Below are 19,796 nucleotides of genomic sequence, written 5' to 3'. Positions count from 1 at the left end.
TTAGTTAATTTTCCCTCTGGAAGGTGTGAAAGGGAATTCAAAACATCTGTGTGACAATGCGAGAATGTTCTCGTGTTCCATTTTATATAAACCAGTTTTACGACAGTTTAAATTTAGTAAAGAAAACTATTGTTCACTGGTAACATTCAAAAACCAATGCACGTTGTTGGAATATTTTCCTGGGTGTTTCAAAGTAATCGTGTAACTATACATACAACGTGTGTAATAAAAGAAATTCAGCTAAAACCCTTTGGAATTACAGAACAATCCATTACATATTTTGACCATTTCATTTCTCGCCCAGGGTTGTTTGAAAAGCCCCCTTGTAGCTGTTTTTCACGGTTTTTTTTTGTGAATGACTGAATAAATGAAAGTGAATTTATGATGTCCTATAATTAGCTGAGTTGAAAACGTAGCTCGTCGGTGAGTTTAAATCGGTCCTCCATGGTCGAGGGCTGTCAGAACAGACGAAACTTTGTCTGGTTTGTGTCAAACGGAATCTTCATTGAGATCTGTGTGAACAGGATGGTAACTCCAAACCCATGGAGGTATTGGCTGCTGGTCGTATTCCAGCTCCACTTGTGTTCGTTCACTGTCGGTGTTTTCGGTGAGTTTCGTCGTGAAACTTTATCGCTTTCATGCCTTAATGTTTTTCGTGAGAAATGTCAGGATATGTAGAAAAGAGATTTGAGATGCCCTGCTCGCGTGATTTGTACGAGCCTTGTGTTACATCGCGGCAATTTCAACCCTTCATCTCCCGGGTACTGCAAGACCAAATGCAACATTAACCAACAAGAACTAGACTAGCATCTAAACCTTCAGAACTTGAGTTCTTAAAAATGAACACTGCGACTTTACGGAAATATAATCGAGATTAAAGCTTCAAGCATCATATCTTCTTTCAACACAATACAAGTCTGCAGCTTTGATAGTCACAGTCTTTTAAAATTTTGTTCGGCTTTAGTAATTAGCACGATTAGTAGACGCTATACCAGGACTATCACTATAGAACAAACTGTAAATATTTCAAAATCCGCTTTAGGTAAGATGCACCTCGGGAAAGATAATATTTTGACTCTCAAATGTTTTAAATCCCTCTCTGATGTACCTTGTGTGAGGGCTCATTTTAAAGCTCTTGAAGATCGAAAATCGAAAGTTTTATTTCTCCCATAGAGTACAACATGTACAGTTATGGCGTCCATTTTGAATTTCAAATATCAGTAAATGTTAAGTTAATTGCTTCTCCAGTGCAAAAGTTTTGCACGGTGACCCCTGATTAATTTAAATTTCGGTACAAAATGGTGCTTCCCTAAATTGTAAATTTTAGTCTAGGACCCGGTGATTTTATTACTCTGTATCATTTTTGATTATTAGATTTGTTTTGATGTCATATTTTATTCTCGATTTGGTGAAAGGATAGTTGAAAGTTTCATAATGAAGAAAGTTTTAGCAAAGAGCACAAGTTTAAGAATTTCACTTTTGAGACGCATTCAGGTTTAAATGGCTTCACCTTGTGAAAAGATTAACTGGGAACAACTTTCAAAGGAGATCGAGAACTACGTACCAACCTTACGTCAATGTAAACAAGTACGACTGCGGCGAGAAGCAGGGATAGTGGATACCGCTTTACGAGGCTGAGACGTGTTGAACTTGGTCGTCATAGTTGATCATGGCCGGTCCTAAGGTTAAAATATTCTTGACATGTTCGTTGATAAAATTGACGATTTTGTAGGTAAATAAGGATCTTTTTTCTTATTTCTTTAAGATTACTACAATGACTATCCTTTCTATGACGAATCATGTAAGGGGAGCGCACTAGAGGAGAGATCTTTACATTTTGACGGCCAATCGAGCTCCGCGACTGTGACGGAGCCCGTGCCGGACCTGACGGAATTCACAGTCTGCTGGTGGATGAGGTCGGACGCCGAAGACAACACCGGTACGATCGTCAGTTACTATGTGTCGCCAGACGCCAGCATCCAGATCGAAAATCCGTCGAACTTGAAACTGACCGTCAACGGGGACCAGGGACTGGAATCCGGTCTGGAGTCCAACTATGGATTGTGGCATCACATGTGCGTCGCCTGGAAAAATTTTGAAGATCTGGAAAATCAGGGAGTCTATGAGGTAAAATAATAATTTTCCCTTGTCATCACGTTTTGTTTAAACATGATCGTGAATATAAATCGTCCTAACCAGAAATGTCCAAACGCCGGATATAGGCCAATTCATTACCTCTCTCAGTTACTCACATACATGTACTCACTTTCTTACTTACTTACTTACTTACTTACTTACTTACTTACTTACTTACTTACTTACTTACTTACTTACTACTTACTTACTTACTTACTTACTTACTTATTTCCTTCCCTACTTCCATACTTTCATTACTCCTGTTACTTGCGAAGAAACTTTGAAGTTTGTTCTATAGCTCTAGCTAACTACTTTTTTTTGCTTGCTAAATAAATTTCCGTGTTTGCTAGTTCGTTTGTGTATTTTATAAGATAAATTACTGATTTTCGTTCTCTAATTTGCTGACAGAATTTGTAGAACGGTTTGGAAGAGTTGACTTGAATATTGTCTATAAAACCTTGGCCAGGATATACAGAGTATTGGCTTCCTTTTTGCGTAGATACCTTCGTTCTAAAACACCCGTATAACTTGTGACATATTCAATCATTGGGCACATAGCGGTGTCCTCACATATGGAATCCAATGACAGGTGCCAAAATAAGTGTCGTCTACTTCAAACCATTCATCTTGTCAAAAAGCTGGTAGGACATCCTGTATCCAGTTTATTTAGACGTTGAAAACACTTCGTATAGGTCGGTATAAGCCATTTAATGTGAACGTCTAAAGGTTACGGGTTCCATACATAAAATACGACCGACGGGCGCCAGGATGGTGGGCGTAAACAGGACAACTCACTTTGTAGAAACCGGGGTCTGGTCTAGATACGAGGTCATGGATGGACGATACAATATAAAAATCACGCACATTTACGGCAGTTACTTACATTTACCGGAAGGGAGGTAAACTCAGACTTGTACGGCGCATCAGTCATGGTCGCATCAGTAATATTAGCCAGAAAAATGCGCTTACAAAATTGCTGTTATTCAGATAGATGTTTCAACGTGACTAGATAATAATATAATATAATATAAAATTGTTCCCTGTGTACCATTGTAAAGAGGACTTCATGCGAGAACTCGCAAGAGTTGAACATTGGATGTGCTATATTTATTGGTCGCATGGCATTTGAAAGAAGCTATGTCATTGTATAACATCGGTGTTTTTGACATAATTTAGGTAAATTTTGTGACTTTTGGGCGGCCTTCAACATTTATAGCCAGACCTTGCCTCGTTTATCGTTCGTCTGGTTCCCGGAGTGCGCACATCACAGGCAGCAGCAGAAATGCGACAGGGAACCAGTACGATTGTCCCGTGTCACGAGACAATACCTTGCCATTCTAGTATACATTAAGCTCGGCGAGATCTCGTAAAGCGTAGTTCAGCATGAAAAATGGTCTTTCTATGGTATGCCTTTGTCAGTGGAAGTGACATTTGGTCCTGAAGCTACTTGAATGCTGCCATTGTAGACGACTTTTCTCAACAAATGCTTCACACGCAACACCTCACTTTCGATTCCACTCTCTGCCGCAGTGTGACTTATCTGTGCAGTGCATGGGACGGATTTTTAGAATGAATAATGTCACCAAGAAGGCTAATTTTTTGTCAGCAGAATTGACAGACAACGCAAACTTTGTCTTAAAAACCTGCCACATGAATATATATATATATATATATATATATATATATATATATATATATATATATATATATAATATATATATATTTCAAATCCCCGAAACAGTCGCCTTGGTAAATAACTGATGAACACCTAGGAGATTTTATGACGTTATTTCTTTGCTGTATATTAATTGTTATAAACTAATCCTGCTGATGTCATATCTTCATCATTCATATGACACAATCATAGAGAACCCATAATGATCTATTGCTTGCACTTGCATGACGTTACTTTACATCATTGCTGTATTTATTTCCATCCGAGTGAATTTAAACTGTTTAACTACTTTTGAATATATATATATATATATATATATATATATATATATATATATATATATATATATATATATATATATAATTTTTATAAGACTAAGTGACCAGTTTGCTTGTTTAATCATGTAAACAACGAGGTGTCAAAGTCATCTATGGTCACTATTTTGGTCGTCTATTGATGGGACTATTGGACTGGGGATTTTTACCATCGACAAATTTGTAGAAAATGGCCGACTTTGTCCCTTTAAGGCAAATCTCTCTCTCTCTCTCTCTCTCTCTCTCTCTCTCTCTCCTCTCTCTCTCTCTCTCTCTCTCTCTCTCTCTCTCTCTCTCTCTCTCTCTCTCTCTCTCTCTCTCTCTCTCTCTCTCAATACTGAACAGTGGCTAAATCTGTTCATGCGCCTTTATTGACAAGAAACTCACTTTTCATAGTGTATTATTGAAGTAATTATAACCAAATGACATCCGAAGGTCCGATATTTCAATAGGCTAGTAACAGAAAACTTGCCCTTTAACTAAAATCACTTAATCTATACTTTGCAGATCTATAAAGACGGCAAACTACGATTCGAAGGGACTGGTATGGCTATCAATGACACAATTCTCGGTGGAGGCACGTTGCTCATCGGGAAACCCAACCCCGAGTTGTCAGGTAGCGCGTATGAGGGCGAGCTAACGCAGTTCAACATGTGGAGTTCTAAATTGGATGAGAGTGAAATTCAGGTATGTCATCAGAAAATATGCACAATAACACGCCCTCACACGACTGGCATACCCTCATTGAGTCTGTGCGCACTTACTGTGACATACGCTACACATACCTTTAATGCTGCAAGGAAATTAGTTGTGTAGCGATTTTTTTGCATGCAAATGTTTAGTTCCACCGTACCTTTCCAACAATTGACATGACATGCGCATGCTCCGTACTCTTGCATAGTAACTTTGGGCAACCCTGCATTCAAAATTCATAATGTTATCGTTTGATTTCCAGCACTCTTTGGTTCAATTTGCGTAAATGAAAACATTTTACAGAAAATCGAGTGTAAGATTCATTTATGGAGACTTAAAATTGGTAGATTCTGATTCTGTTAACGCTGATATCGAAGTCATTTTTCAATCTATGATCAACATATAACAGGATGGGTTTTTACTTATTTCAAGATATGACTAGCTCACACAAATATTCAAGTCTACGTTTTTGAAGCAAGCTAGACAACATAACACAGAAACGTTAAACTTAATATGTTGAACAAACGAAATTGCAATTCAAATTGTCGAAGCAATTTTGAAATCTTTCTTATTAATTATTTGCATTCATATCACGGCACAACCTCTATGCAAAGTAACAATCGCGTCTCTATCCCCAAAGTTCCACGATCTTGTAATCGCCTGTATTTTCTCGGCTGGTACAAAGAGACTTCCTTTGGCAACCGTTGCTTAGCAGTTATAATCATCCGATAACGCTTACGTGTGTTACGAAAATGGCTTTCCATATGAAAAGCAGGGCTCGAAATTAGCGGTAGTCCCGCGTCCACAGACAACCAACTTTTCCCTGCAGGGGGGCTACCAAAATCCACGAAATGGTAGCCCACACGGACTACCAAAGACCGGGACATAAAATTCAGTCAGTACTTGGCGTGCGATATCTGAACTGATATACCTATACCTGAATGGCAGGCACTGGAAGTGATGGTAAATGGAAACGCATTTTCATTGCATTTTGATCATAATGTATCAATGGCGGGCAATATGCCTCCTCCCTACAGCCCATGGTCTATTTTTAGCACTGCTACAGCATGCCTAGTCTCGACGTACTGAGAAGGTCGTGTTCATGACGACTATCAACATTTTCATGCAACTCTGAGAATGAAACAAGATCAGCAAGATGTCATGGATCGCCAAACTCTTGAGAATCACTGTCGTCCATTAGGCCAAAAAACATCGTTTCTGGTCACCGCATGTGTCATTTCAGAACCTGCGCGTCATGGCATTTTTTATTGGGTTACATACTTATCAGTACAGCTATCCTTGATATCCCTGTTTGCATGTCCAAAAATGCTGAACAGAAAAACTGAAGTATTATGTAGCCAGTGATGAAAGAAAATAACTGTTGCATCAATAGTGCCAAACCAGCATTTTTAAGAAAAAAGATGGAAAAAACGAAAAACGCGTCGCCACATCACTTTTGCTGAATGTCAAGGACCAGAAACAATTTTGTTTTTGAGGGGGGACCTTTTACCCGTTTCCTACTGGTACTAGGTGTAAGTATTCACAACAAATGACTGGAAAATTCACTTCATGGGCAGAATCTTGAAAAATTGCTTTTTCTTGTCTGGTTAATGAAAAAAATATCCCTAAACTAAAATATGCATGGGCTACCAGCCATTGTCACTGGGCTACCAACTTCAGAAAATGGTAGCCCGAGTGGACTACCAGGGGAAAAAGTTAATTTCGAGCCCTGAAAAGCAACTCACTATTGCAAAGCCCATTGTCTTGCACATGCGCACAATCTGCACCGTCTCCTAAATTCGGAGATACTGATAATGTCGCGCTTATATCCTTGATCTCACAAACTTTACAAAAAACATACAATAATCTTTAAGAGCTGACTTTTGGATTAATACCTTGTGTGGGCACGTTTACCATCATTACCTGATTAAAACAATATTTTGATACTCAAGATTTAAAAAAATGAAACGTCCTTGTCAAAAATAAGATCGCTGATAGCAAAGTTTCTTCGTTGTTCACAGGCGCTTTCAGAGGACAGTATTAATCGTGGCTGTGGTGATATCGTACGCTGGACCTCCATTGAACCCAGTGACCTTGACTCAGTGTCAGTGTCAGACTCAGACCTACCTGCAAGTAAGTGAGCTTTTCTGGTTTGCGTGTCTGTTGATTTATCAGTTTGTACAGAATTAGTTCATGAAAGTTGTACACAAATCGGTCTTAGCCATTTGTCTGCTTCATAGGAACGACACCCTATTTATGCAAATAATTTAAATCAACGCGATGTTTGTAATCTCCTTCCCAACCGTCAATCTCTCTCAATTTGTCTATCCGTCTGCATGTCTGTCTGTCTGTCTGTCTGTCTGTCTGTCTGTCTGTCTGTCTGTCTGTCTGTCTGTCTGTCTGTCTTTAAGTTCCTATCTATCTATCTATCTATCTATCTATCTATCTATCTATCTATCTATCTATCTATCTATCTATCTATCTATCTATCTATCTATCTATCTATCTATCTATCTATCTATCTATCTATCTATCTATTGCTCAATTCTTAAACATTACTGCTTCAACATGAAGCTAAATTAACATACAAAGACTTTCTTAATGAGGGGGGACAGAGAGAGGCAGACAAGCAGGCAGACAGACACAGACAGAAACAGATAGACGGACAGAGTAATTGCAATCATTCATCACGATCCTATATCTCATTCATCAATATCATCTTAAACACAGCTCCGAGCTACCCTAGATTCTGTCAAGATCAAAGTGTGAAGAACGATTATTGGGTGTTCGATGGCGGAGACAGTCAGGTGACATACGACAGACCAATCCCTGAACTGTCGGAATTCACCGTCTGCTTCTGGATCAGGGTAACCGATCCTTCTGGACTCAACCAGCAGACTATTCTCAGTTACATCGTGGACGGCGACGAGGAGGGAAGCATAGTTCTGGAGGATCCGTCAGACCTGGAAATGACGATCCGCAACGAGAAGGAGAAGAGCTCACGGCTCGGGGTCGAGGACGGCGACTGGCATCACGTGTGCGTATCCTGGAGCAGCAAGAACGGGCAACACAAATACTACGTCGACGGCCAAGTGAAAAAACGAAGGAATCTGGCGACGGACAAGAGCATTCGTGGAGGCGGAACTTTGGTCCTTGGGCAGAAGCAGACCAATTTTGATTGGGGCAACGATCCGTTTAGCGCCCTCTCCGCCGATATATCAGGCTTCAACATGTGGTCAGAGGCTTTGCATCAAGACGATATCGGGGTTAGAAAAATCATTTTATTACTAAGTTGAGGGGAATTATTGCAAACTGGCTGCCGCTAAAACCAAACTTCTCCTGCATAAGCAGTTTCACTGGACCTTGGTCTTAATTTCATAAATTCCAAAGTTCTTATTTAGTACGGATTTTATGTGGTGCCAATATTTCTGAATTAAGTAGTTTTGGTCGGTGATCGCCCCTATAAGGGACTGGTCAGTTTCTTCGGCCTGGGGGGGGGCGGTGGATTATTTTTTGCCGACGCCAAAAAGTGGCTGACCCCCCCTATTCCAAATTTTGAAAACAGGGTGACCCCCCCTATTCCAAATTTTGAAAACAGGGTGACCCCCCCGCACGTGACAACTGTAATATGTAATAATATAATACTGTAATATATATATATATATATATATATATATATATATATATATATATATATATATATATATATATATATATATATATATATATATATATAAGGGATGCTGGAGAATTGATTTTACAATGTCATCTCTACAACGTTGTTTCGTGAGTCGCGAAACTCACTCATCAGGAGACTAGACTGGAGTGAATCTACATGGGCTAAACATCGCTGGTTACACAGGTGGTGGAATTTTGGTTGAGATTGACAGTTGTTGCATAACAATATATTGCTGCTGCTATGAATATTCATGTTTACGGAGAGGACTGATTTACTTCGATGGATATACCGGGAGTTATTAGTTATTGCATAACAATGTCTTGCTTCTGTGACGGCATGATGACACAAGTTCATTTCTTTTATTGAGTGTGGAACATTCTGGATGGCGGATGATAATAAATTTTTCTGTTAAACAAAGGTTGCACCGCTTGTTAGTACTGTCATATGGCTTGGCTTTGGCTAGGACCTTCCATGAGATAGTGTGCGTGATGTTGTTGTTCTTTAGCGTCCAAATGTGTTTACTGAGTTCGGTGGAGTTTCTGGAGCGTTCATGTCGGAATGATGTGATGTGGTTTCTGTATCTTCTCCAGCATCCCTTATATATCTTTTGTATTGAGCACTTTGTATCGGACAAGTCGAACCGCATACTTCGTATATATATATAATATATATATATATATATATATATATATATATATATATATATATATATATATATATATATATATATAATATATATATATACACATACATATATATGTAATATATATATATATATATATATATATATATTATATTTTACATACATTTATATTTTAACTGTCATTCTTTGTTTTAATGAAATTGTTGGCATGTCAGTTGTAAGATAGGAATTTCAAAGTGTCAATCTTAAAGTTTGAATACAGTACATTTTGAATGAGCTGTGAATGTATTTCACACTTTCTATGCTTAACCAGATGTCCTGAACTGTTGTACAGAAATGGATGTCAATCATTAATATCAAACAGGAAAAAGCAGTAAATCAAAAACTTTGATGGGTGTTAAGACTTGCCAGCCATCCAATTAAATCTCCTGAAGAACCAAAGAGAGGCATTTTAGCCAAATCTGATGTGTGCGGAGTCTGAGATGACCTTTCTTGTAACATTGATATTTGTGCATGTTACTTTCTCATACTGAATTCTCAAAGAGAGAACAGAAAAGTATCAGGAATTTGTCATACTTTTCATATGAAATGCAGATTTCATAACGGTACACTTTCACTTAGCAAACATCAAGATATCTCTGGCATATATCTCTGATTTATTAAAGTATGGTGCCCGAAGGGCGCGGAGAAAAATATGAAACATCCTGATATCTCTGATATATATGTCTTGTATATTAAAGTCATGCACAGGAAGGGTGTGCTGAAAAATGTCTGATATATTAAAGTAATGCGCTTGAAGAGCATGCTGAAAAATATTGAACATACAGATATCTCTGATATATGTATGCCTGATATGTTAAAGTTGGGCATGCTGAAAAATATGTCTGATTATTAAAGTTACGGGCGCAACTGGATGAAATTTGTGGCTGACACGATGCATTTTAGGCTATGATGAGCCTGTGTCGAAATTCAAAACACACTGACCCCCCTATTGGGCATTTCAAAAACATGGTGACCCCCCCCCCCCCTATCACCAAAGTCAAAAACAGGGTGACCCCCATGAATCCACCGGCCCCCCTCCCCCAGGCCGAAGAAACTGAAGCATAATCGTTAGTTCATCTTTCTGTTACCCTTAAAATAGTCAAACACTTTCCATTACTTTTTCTCATTTCTAGGGAATGTTCCGGGATAGGTGCAATAGGACATGTGGTGATGTGATTTGGACGTCCTACTTTGACAGTGAAAGAACTCAAGGTGTCACTGTGGAGTCGTTTGACGAGAGCCATGAACTGTATTGTAGTAAGTACCAGTTCAAGTTGTTGGTCGCTCGATCGATTGATGAATCAATCAACTAAATTATACCCCGCTTTGGCAAATATTATAGACCATGATGATAGGTCAACATTAACACTGAGGCAGTAGCAGGCCCTACTTTAAATATCAGTAAAACTGAAGGTTTGTGGATTGGTTCCTTGAAAAATATAAAAGACTCCCATGCAGGCATACGTTGGCCAACAGAACCTATAAAATCTCTTGGTACTTATTTTTCAAGTAACCCGTATGATGGGATTCGTTTTGCCTTAGATAAAAAACTGTCATCTGTTGAAAACACTCTAAATCTTTGGACTCATAGAAACCTTACTTTGTTTGGCAAAATTACTGTTATCAAATCCTTGGCAGCTGCAAAAATCATGTTTCTTTTAAATATCTGCACTGTCTCGGAAGATTTTCTCAAACGTTTAGAAAGAATTTTCTTTAACTTTCTGTGGGGATCAAAGTTCGACAAAATTAAGCGCAAAACTATTATTGGTGATTATAACCAAGGTGGATTAAAAATGTATGACGTATTCTCTCAATATAACTCCTTCCTTGCTGCTTGGATTTCACGTTTTCTGAGAGAAAACTCCGATAATATTATGCCTTCATGGAAATGCATTCCCCTGTTTTAGAGCAGGACTTGATAAAATGATTTTTCACATGAATTTTGATGACTCAAAGTATTGTCCGGCCACACCTGGTCTCCCAGACTTTTATAGATATGCCATCATCGCATGGCACAAGGCTGGTGGGGGCTGTTCACCAGTCAACAATGTAAAAGATACATCGTACAACAAGTTATCTGGTGTAACAAACATGTTCAATTTAAGGGTAAAGTTCTACTATTCAAATCATGGGTCGAGTCTAATATTTTCTTAATAAATGACGTCATTGATACTGATGGTAGTTTCGTATACGATGGCTTTCACGTAATATTCATGACAAGTCAAATTTTGTATGTGAGCTGTTTATGTTGTATAATGCCATACCAGCTGGCTGGCGTGCTCAAGTAGAGCAGTCAACTTCTATTTTTCAACCAGAGCCGCTGAACTTGTTGACAGCCTCTGTTTTTCTGCCAGGTTTTTCTTCACGAAAATTTGTCAACAAAATCACAACAAAGGAATACTATTGGTCTTTCATTCGTAAAAAAATTGTCGAGCCTTGGGTTTCCAAAAGTGGAATCGAGTTTTAAATTTAGGAAATGACCTTAATGGTCAGAACTATAGTATAACAGAGTTATAACTGTAACTAAGGAAAGAAAACTGTCAAACTTTATGTACAAATTTATACATGACATACTTCCACATGGTTTAAACCTGTACAGGTGGAAAATAATGGAAACCAGTCTTTGTCAGATCTGTATGTCAACAAATGACCTTTGTCATATGTTCATAGAGTGTGAGCGTGTTAAGCTTTTCTGGAGAGACTTTCAATTCTTTTTATTACAAAACTTTCATTTTCATGTAGAGATCACCTTGAAGACACTTTTATGTGGTCTACCAAATCAAAACAAAGTTGTTAATCTTCTTATAGTAGTAGCAATGTTCACCATCTATAAGTCATGGATGCTTTACAAAGATACAAATAAGCTGCAAAATATTAATTTATTTGAATTTTTTAACGCTGAAGTGCGATTAAGAGAACATGAAAGTGATTTCTCACAACTTGTAAAAGACAAGTAAAGAAAAAAAATTTAATACTATTTTGTATGTTTTTCACCCAGTTACAACCAGTTATGTATTGATATTTTTATTTAGATTATTGATTTACTGAAAGGAAAGCTGCTTTCAAAGGGGAGAATTTATATAAGATGGCTACCAATTTTGTTCAAATAAGAATGTAAAACTTTCATAAAAGCAATAAACGAGTTAAAAAAAACAAACAAAAAAAACAAACAAACATTAACACTGAGATAAAACTTTCCTAAAATGCAAACAACAGATGCTAATCCGATCAGTTTCCATAGATATATTGAGCTGACGCTTAAAACAGTAAGCTGTCTTGAGAGCAATGTGTGAATTTGGCAACTAAACTACTTATAAAATCGAGTAATGAAATACTAATAAACAATATATATAAAATATGACGTGTTAAAGTTAAGGAATGAATGAATAATATTTCAAGTTGAAGGTTTGTTCAGATTGTCTAACAAAAACTTCTTTATGAATCTAAATTGATGGATACATACTGTATACGACAGCACCAAGGAGAATATTGGCTTTAAATATCGTAATTTTATTATTAAATATAACATAATATCCATTTTGATTAACTTCTTACAGCTAAACCCGATACATGTGGACACGGTGTGTTCAATGATGAATTGTGGGTAGTTGACAACTCCGGGGGATGGAGCTTGTCGCCGTTACCACAAGAAGTCCCTGACCTTGACGAGTTCACCATTTGCTATTGGATGTCACTTGACTCGGATTACGCCAACCTCACCAACACCGTGTTCAGCTACTTCGTCCCAGGGGACACAGAGGGCAGTATTGTCATCGAGGATGTAAATGACTTGGTGGTAGTCATCAACAACCAGAGGAGTGAACCGACAGGAATCAACCTCAACAACGGCACATCCCATATGTTGTGTATAACATGGGACTCATCCGATGGCAGCTTCGTCATCTACGACAGGAAAGAAGAGCTGTACAGAGGAACTGGTCTGGCGGTTGGGGAAACGATCCAAGGCGGTGGATCGCTCATTGTCGGCCAGAAACAGAGTGCGCCCGCTGGTGGATTCAACAAAGAGGACGCCTTCTACGGCAAAATGAGATACTTCAACTTCTATAGCTCGGTCCTGGGCAAAAGAGCATTGCGGGTAAACTTTATCCCTGACCAGTTTTTGTAGTTTTGGTGGCGATCTTTTGGTTTGGTAAAACACACTGAATCCTATGGAGCGCTCGACGTTCGATGTAGAGGCATGGAATAAAGATTACTAGTGTCCCGGGTAAACCTAACAACCACAACCATCATGTTATCCACTATTTTGATCTCATTGATGTTAAAAGGTGGTTCAATTATTATGACTGGAGAACACCAGTGTTCAATTTATCATACCGCTCTAACCAAGAAGACAATTGTACCTGGTTTAACTTTTTCCCTCTTACTTTCATTTTGTACATTGTGAATGTAGAGAGCATCAAGGTCCTGTTTTCCTGACTGTGGCGATGTAGTCTCGTGGCATGAACTCCACTACGTTGATCTGATTAACATTAAGCATAATCCTTTTATTTGTGGTGGTAAGTAGGGTTGTTAATGGAATTGCCATTGTTGAGTCACAATCGTAATATCTTATAATAGATGCATTTAAGCCTTGCCAAAATTAAGGGAATAGATACCGTCTCTTATTTTAGGGAATAAAAATGACTAAAACAAGCTCATGGCAAACGCTCTCCATTATGATTAGTTGAATGATTTTATGATTTGATGTGCCCCATACGCGAAAAATTGAGGGAAAGGTTGGTAGAAGTTTAAGATGTGGAAAGCTTTTGAGCGACAAACATTTTGAAGCCTAAGTACCATGCATTACCATAATTTCCACTGTGTAATCGTCAGACATCGTTGGTACAAATGTTGCTATCAATGATAATCTAAAAAGAGCCGCCATCCCATACACTAAGTTGTTCCCATGTTCCCTTGATTTGATTATGAATGGCCCATTCTCATCTGCCTCACAGCTACGTGAATGATAAGTGACTGATCAAAAGCTGAATTTCATATCTTCTACATTCAACTTTATGTCTCATATGTTTTGGAGATTTAAATAACCCTCTGCATCTATAATGTCATGGTTGAACGGGATTCTACAAGGGTTATATCATGAACGCACCCGATCTTGCTTTGTTATGAGTGGTTTGTTTGTTTGTTTGTTTGTTTACTATTCAGGTTCGAACGATACATGGACAACAATACCACCAACAACAGTACCGACAACCCCTGAACCTCCAACCACAGCGGCACCAACAACAAAGACACCCACGACTGTGGAACCAACAACACCCATTCCTCCTACAACACCCAAACCTACAACCAAGATGCCAACAACTGCACAACCAACGACCCCAGTGCCACCTACTACACCCAAACCTACAACAGAGGCACCCACGACTGTAAAACCAACAACACCCATTCCTCCTACAACACCCAAACCTACAACCAAGATGCCAACAACTGTACAACCAACGACCCCAGTGCCACCTACTACACCCAAACCTACAACAGAGGCACCCACGACTGTAAAACCAACAACACCCACTCCTCCTACAACACCCAAACCAACGACCCGGAAACTAACTACTGCACAACCAACCACCCTAGTTCCACCTACTACACCCAAACCTACAACCAGAAAACCGACGACTCTAGCGCCCACGACACCAGTGCCACCCACGACACCAAAGCCAACTACTAAAATACCCACAACTCGGAAACCAACGACACCTGTTCCTCCCACAACACCTAAACCAACCACCAAAATACCCACTACTTTGAAACCCACCACACCAGTTCCTCCCACAACACCTAAACCAACAACCAATATACCCACCACTTTGAAACCGACAACACCGGTCCCTCCCACAACACCTAAACCAACCACCAAAATACCTACTACTTTGAAACCAACGACACCAGTTCCTCCTACGACCCATAAACCTACCACAAAGGCACCCACAACTATACAACCAACAACCAAAGCACCTCCAACAACCGCAGCTCCAACCACAAAGGCCAAAACAACTGTGAAACCTACAACACCACCTCCACCAACTACAAATGCTCCTACTACCCATGCGCCAACCACAGCTAAACCAACCACTGCTAAACCCAAAACCACTGCCAAGCCAACTGAGCCACCACCACCACCAACTACAGTAAAACCAACGCAACCACCACCACCAACTTGCGTACCAGAGAAACCAATCAATGATTGCCCATGTCCGGACATCTCACGTCCTTCAACCGACTGCAGAGGTATCTTGTAAGATTAGTAACAAAAATTTAATTCACTCTGCAGAAAACTTATCGACTTCTTGATCTTTACCAAAGATTTCAGCATATCCAGAAAAGGTATAGACCTTTAAGTTTCGCATACGGGCAATTGGTTTTGTCATTTGTTTTACAAATATTTTTCGTGTGTTTCAAATCAGATAACGCCAAAATTGTGAAGGCCAAAGAATAATGTCACAGATACTGATATCTCTACTTCAATAGTTAATGTCTTAAGTATACTTATGTGTATGTTCAAAAACTGCAAATAACTTTATGGAACTCTACAAAATACAAACACACTTTCTTGCTTTCAAGTTTTGAAAAGACGAATTCCGCAATGCATGCACATACTTGTCGACCATTTCATGAGACTGGGAAAATGTGGGTATTTTTCAGACTTTAATGTTAGATTTTAATTTCTCCGATGTTTTCTTAATGTAACACGTACTTGATGCTACTAGTTATATAAAACTTTAAGTTGACAATATCTCCTTTTATTCATAGCACGCATCTCTGGTTGCTACACAAACATTGCTCTTGACAAGAAAGTTGAACAGAGTTCTGGTTTCTGGTACACTCAAACCAAGGCAGCCGTCGATGGTGACAGTGACCCGGCCTTCTGTCATGGTTCCTGTTCTGTTTCGCAGCTGGAGTTTGAACCTTGGTTCAGAATTGATCTCGGAAAGCCTCGCACAGTGCATTTTGTTTCGGTTACAACGGCAGACGATTGCATAGATTGTAGGTTAATGATAAGTTAATTTACATGAGAAAAGTAACTGTTTAGGTGATGTTTATGTCATGACGGGTCATTCAAGAGCAACTCTACAGTCCCAGATCTTTGATCATTCATGGCGAACATATCCCAAAAGCGTATATTTCTGGAAGTTACCAGATCACACGTGGATATTATCATTGCCATTATGCATATAATCTTGAAGTAGGGTCGCTTATTTGTTGACACTTTTCCAACATGTACAAAATCCTTGATCTACAAACTATGACTTTGTGATTTAATTCCCGCGGAAATCATATATTATGGCTACTTATAGATTACTTTGTTGGGCAGCATCAATCATTGGTTAACAAAAAATTATCGTTGAAATGTGGTAACGTATTACATCTTATTATATCTTATTAAATGAATGCCTGTTTGAGTACATCATCTTAAACCTTTTCAATGCAACTTACTGAAATTGGAACAGGGTTATTGAACTGCATCTTTCAGAAAGAGAATGTTCCGTCATGGATTTTTGGTGCTAACTTCTCTGCTATACGAGTTCTTATAATTGGGCAGAGTGTTGACTGATCCCATTAGGGCTATTCTATGTATGGAATTTCTGCACAAAGTCCGTTTTCTTGTGTAAGGATACACAAAAGTCATCATCGTTTGGCACATCGAATTATAAGGAAAACCCATCGGCTTCTTTGGACTTTGTAAAGGTTCTGACCAAGGAAAAAATTGCAGGCTGGGCATCTCACACTGATAGCTATCTTTGTATCTATAACCTTATCACCAGCTAAACCTCTTCTGGGAGCCGAAGTCAGAGTTGGTAACTTCATGGACTTCAAGAAGAATCGCCTGTGTGGTGTGGTAACCGAGGATGTGTCTATGTACCCTAACATCGATATGCAATGTCTGCATGCTCCTGTGACTGGTAGATATGTCACTGTGCAGATACGATGTAGAGAGTCCAGGCTGTATGTATGTGAGCTTGAGGTTTGGACTGATGACACGGATGAGGAGCTTGACGTTGGTGTTGAGAATGGCCAACGGCCATGTGCTCCACCAGCTGTACCTGCACAACTACCAGGAAACAACGGTATGAATATATGTCTATCCTCTGGTATTCCCATTATGACTAGGCAACTATCCCCTACCCATTGGCAAACGTATTAGATAGAAATTCGTAGGAATTACCATAGGACAATATAAATAAGAAGTATATGATCTTGGACAATCATAACAATAAGTGTGAAAATTCAGCAAATCTTAGAGATATGAGCCATTGAGGTTCCCATTTGTCCCCGCGGATATTCTATGAGGAACCTTGGTCTACTATCATCCTATCCAACATGTGTTATTATAGTCAAAGGGAAGCTGTGTATCTGTTAGCTTGCTTAGTGGGCCTTCTTTGAGAGACAAAAGTAGGCAAGCCAGTTTTATGGCAAAACACGAAGACAGTAGACGGGTCTCTTCTGTCCATCATTAAGCTTATATGTAGAGCCTGTTACTATTAAACTCAAGCCTCAAATGCAAGCTACCAATGCAACAATTCTTTACTACTTCTGTCTTTTGTACCAGGTTTGCGATGTTGAGTTTTGAGTCACTTTCAAAAGTGAACAAAATGCGACATGTTTATTGGATAATGTGTGATATTTCATTTTTTTTTCTTATTTCAGGTGTCCCGGCCATTCCGGGTATGTTCGCTCAATTCCAGCAATATGTGTTCAACATGTGCTGTTCACCAAATAAAAACTAACAAGCATCAGAGAAATGGGATCTTTCTTCCAAGACGACACAAAAATTTACAGTAAAGAAGAATGGGGTACCTTGTAACATGAATTGCTCGTAGATACTAACAAGACTTACATTTGCACAAAAATAAAAGATAGTTAGGCTTATAAATTGAATTGAAAATTTTATTCTGTAAGTTATTTATGTCATGAGGTGGTGGAAAATAAAAACAAATGAAAAACAGAAATGTTTTGTTTTTGTCGGTCCAATTTTTCAGTTGTCAAAACTACTTTATAAAGCCAGACTATCAAGCATTGTACCGATGTCAAATGTAAAGTGGGAATTCTATCTGGCATTTCTTGAAATTCCTTTGCTTGAGCCCTGTGCCGATTTCCGGCCAAAAATAATGATGTCATTGCAAACAGCTCTATTAACAGAGCTGTTTGCAATGACATCGTTATTTTCTCATTAATATGCAAACATAATTGTCCAAAAATGTAGCCATCAGTTCTTTTCGACCATAGCGCAAATAGTGACCACAAAGTCAAATGTTTTGGCTATGATGCAAATAGAAGCCATGACGCAAATGATTCGTTCATGGTGCAAAAAGTGACTACAAAGCAAATGTCATCTTAGCCATAGTGCAAATAATCATACTGAATTACGTTGATTTGACTATTATGTAAATGGTGACCATAAGCAAATGCTTTTGACCATGATAAAAACTGTGACTGTGAAGCAATATGGTTTTGACCATGGTGTGAATGGTGACCATAAAACCAAAGGGGACCTTTTGACCACGATGGAAATCCTGACCATAAAGCCAATGGTTTTGACCAAAGTGCAAAGGGTGAATGGCAGTGTAAGGCTTTATTCACGTTCACGTAAAATAAACATGGCTACAAAAATGGACTATGCTAGGCATGTAAAAAATGTCAGTACTATTAAGATCACATATACTCAGGTATGTTAATGCATGGGCATAGGCTTACATACATGTAAAATCAGTTTGAACATACTTTTTAATCAGACCTGGTCAGAAAATTGTGAAAATTGCCAAAATATGTTTCGCATTTTATTAAGCTGAAATTTATCATAATATATTACCTAAGTCAGGTCACGTGACCATAATCTGTTATTTTCCCGCCAAAATTGTATATTGCAAATAACTGAATATTCCAACCGCTAAACATCAAAATATTTAAAATATTATGACCAATTAATGTAAAATGGGATGGGAACTTGTGTTAGAACTAGTGGCAGATGCAAAATTATTGAATTTTGAATATTATTTCTTCACAAAAAACAACAAATACAATATTTTTGACGTTTTACATGAATATTTTGAATATCAGAAAGAAGTATAGATAGAGTTTCATGAGTGCCATGTATTTTTGAAAGAATATGATAGATGTTGTTTCCAAAAGTGCAAAGAAAATCAAGAAAATTTAACGGTTTACGGTTGGAATATTAAAATTAATAAAGACGTAAATTTTGGCGGGAAAATATCAGATTTGGTCACGTGACTCAACTCGTCAAGATTTAGGCAGACATTTTTTTAAAGAATTTAATAATTCCAATAATTAGGCTAAATATCAATCTAATCTGGTGGTTTTTAAAGATAATTGATCATTTTCTTACTTTTGGGCTTGATGGGTACAAACACCCATGCATTAACTTACTTGAGTAGACAGACACATTTCAGAAAAGTGAACTTTTGTCATTTTCGCTATGACAGAATCACTGCTGTTTCCATGTCAGTGGTTGATCTTCTGAGCTGCATTTTGTCATTCTCACAAGCCAGAGCATAATTTCCACTCCGCTGACCTGCGCAAAAATCATGTAGCACTTAGCTGTGGGGCATAGTTTACGACGATTCATTTGTATGAGAC

The 19,796-nt window shown here is 38.4% G+C and overlaps 1 protein-coding gene across 1 annotated transcript; it reads left to right on the top strand.

Annotated features, from left to right (window-relative positions):
* The first annotated feature begins 466 nt into the window (after positions 1-466).
* On the top strand, positions 467-18,124 carry LOC139124432 (uncharacterized). The gene is made up of 12 exons (XM_070690564.1): positions 467-607; positions 1,766-2,127; positions 4,633-4,812; positions 6,840-6,951; positions 7,549-8,084; positions 10,316-10,439; positions 12,740-13,278; positions 13,594-13,699; positions 14,346-15,431; positions 15,954-16,187; positions 16,967-17,269; positions 17,850-18,124. The coding sequence occupies exons 1-12, from the start codon at positions 526-528 to the stop codon at positions 17,927-17,929; spliced, it is 3,744 nt and encodes a 1,247-aa protein (XP_070546665.1). The 5' UTR covers positions 467-525; the 3' UTR covers positions 17,930-18,124.
* The last annotated feature ends 1,672 nt before the right edge of the window (positions 18,125-19,796 follow it).

The sequence above is a fragment of the Ptychodera flava genome (genome assembly GCF_041260155.1).
Source record: "Ptychodera flava strain L36383 chromosome 23 unlocalized genomic scaffold, AS_Pfla_20210202 Scaffold_24__1_contigs__length_23054250_pilon, whole genome shotgun sequence".
NCBI lineage: Eukaryota > Metazoa > Hemichordata > Enteropneusta > Ptychoderidae > Ptychodera > Ptychodera flava.
Note: the sequence above shows the minus strand (reverse complement) of the source record. Positions and strands in the feature narration are given on the sequence as shown.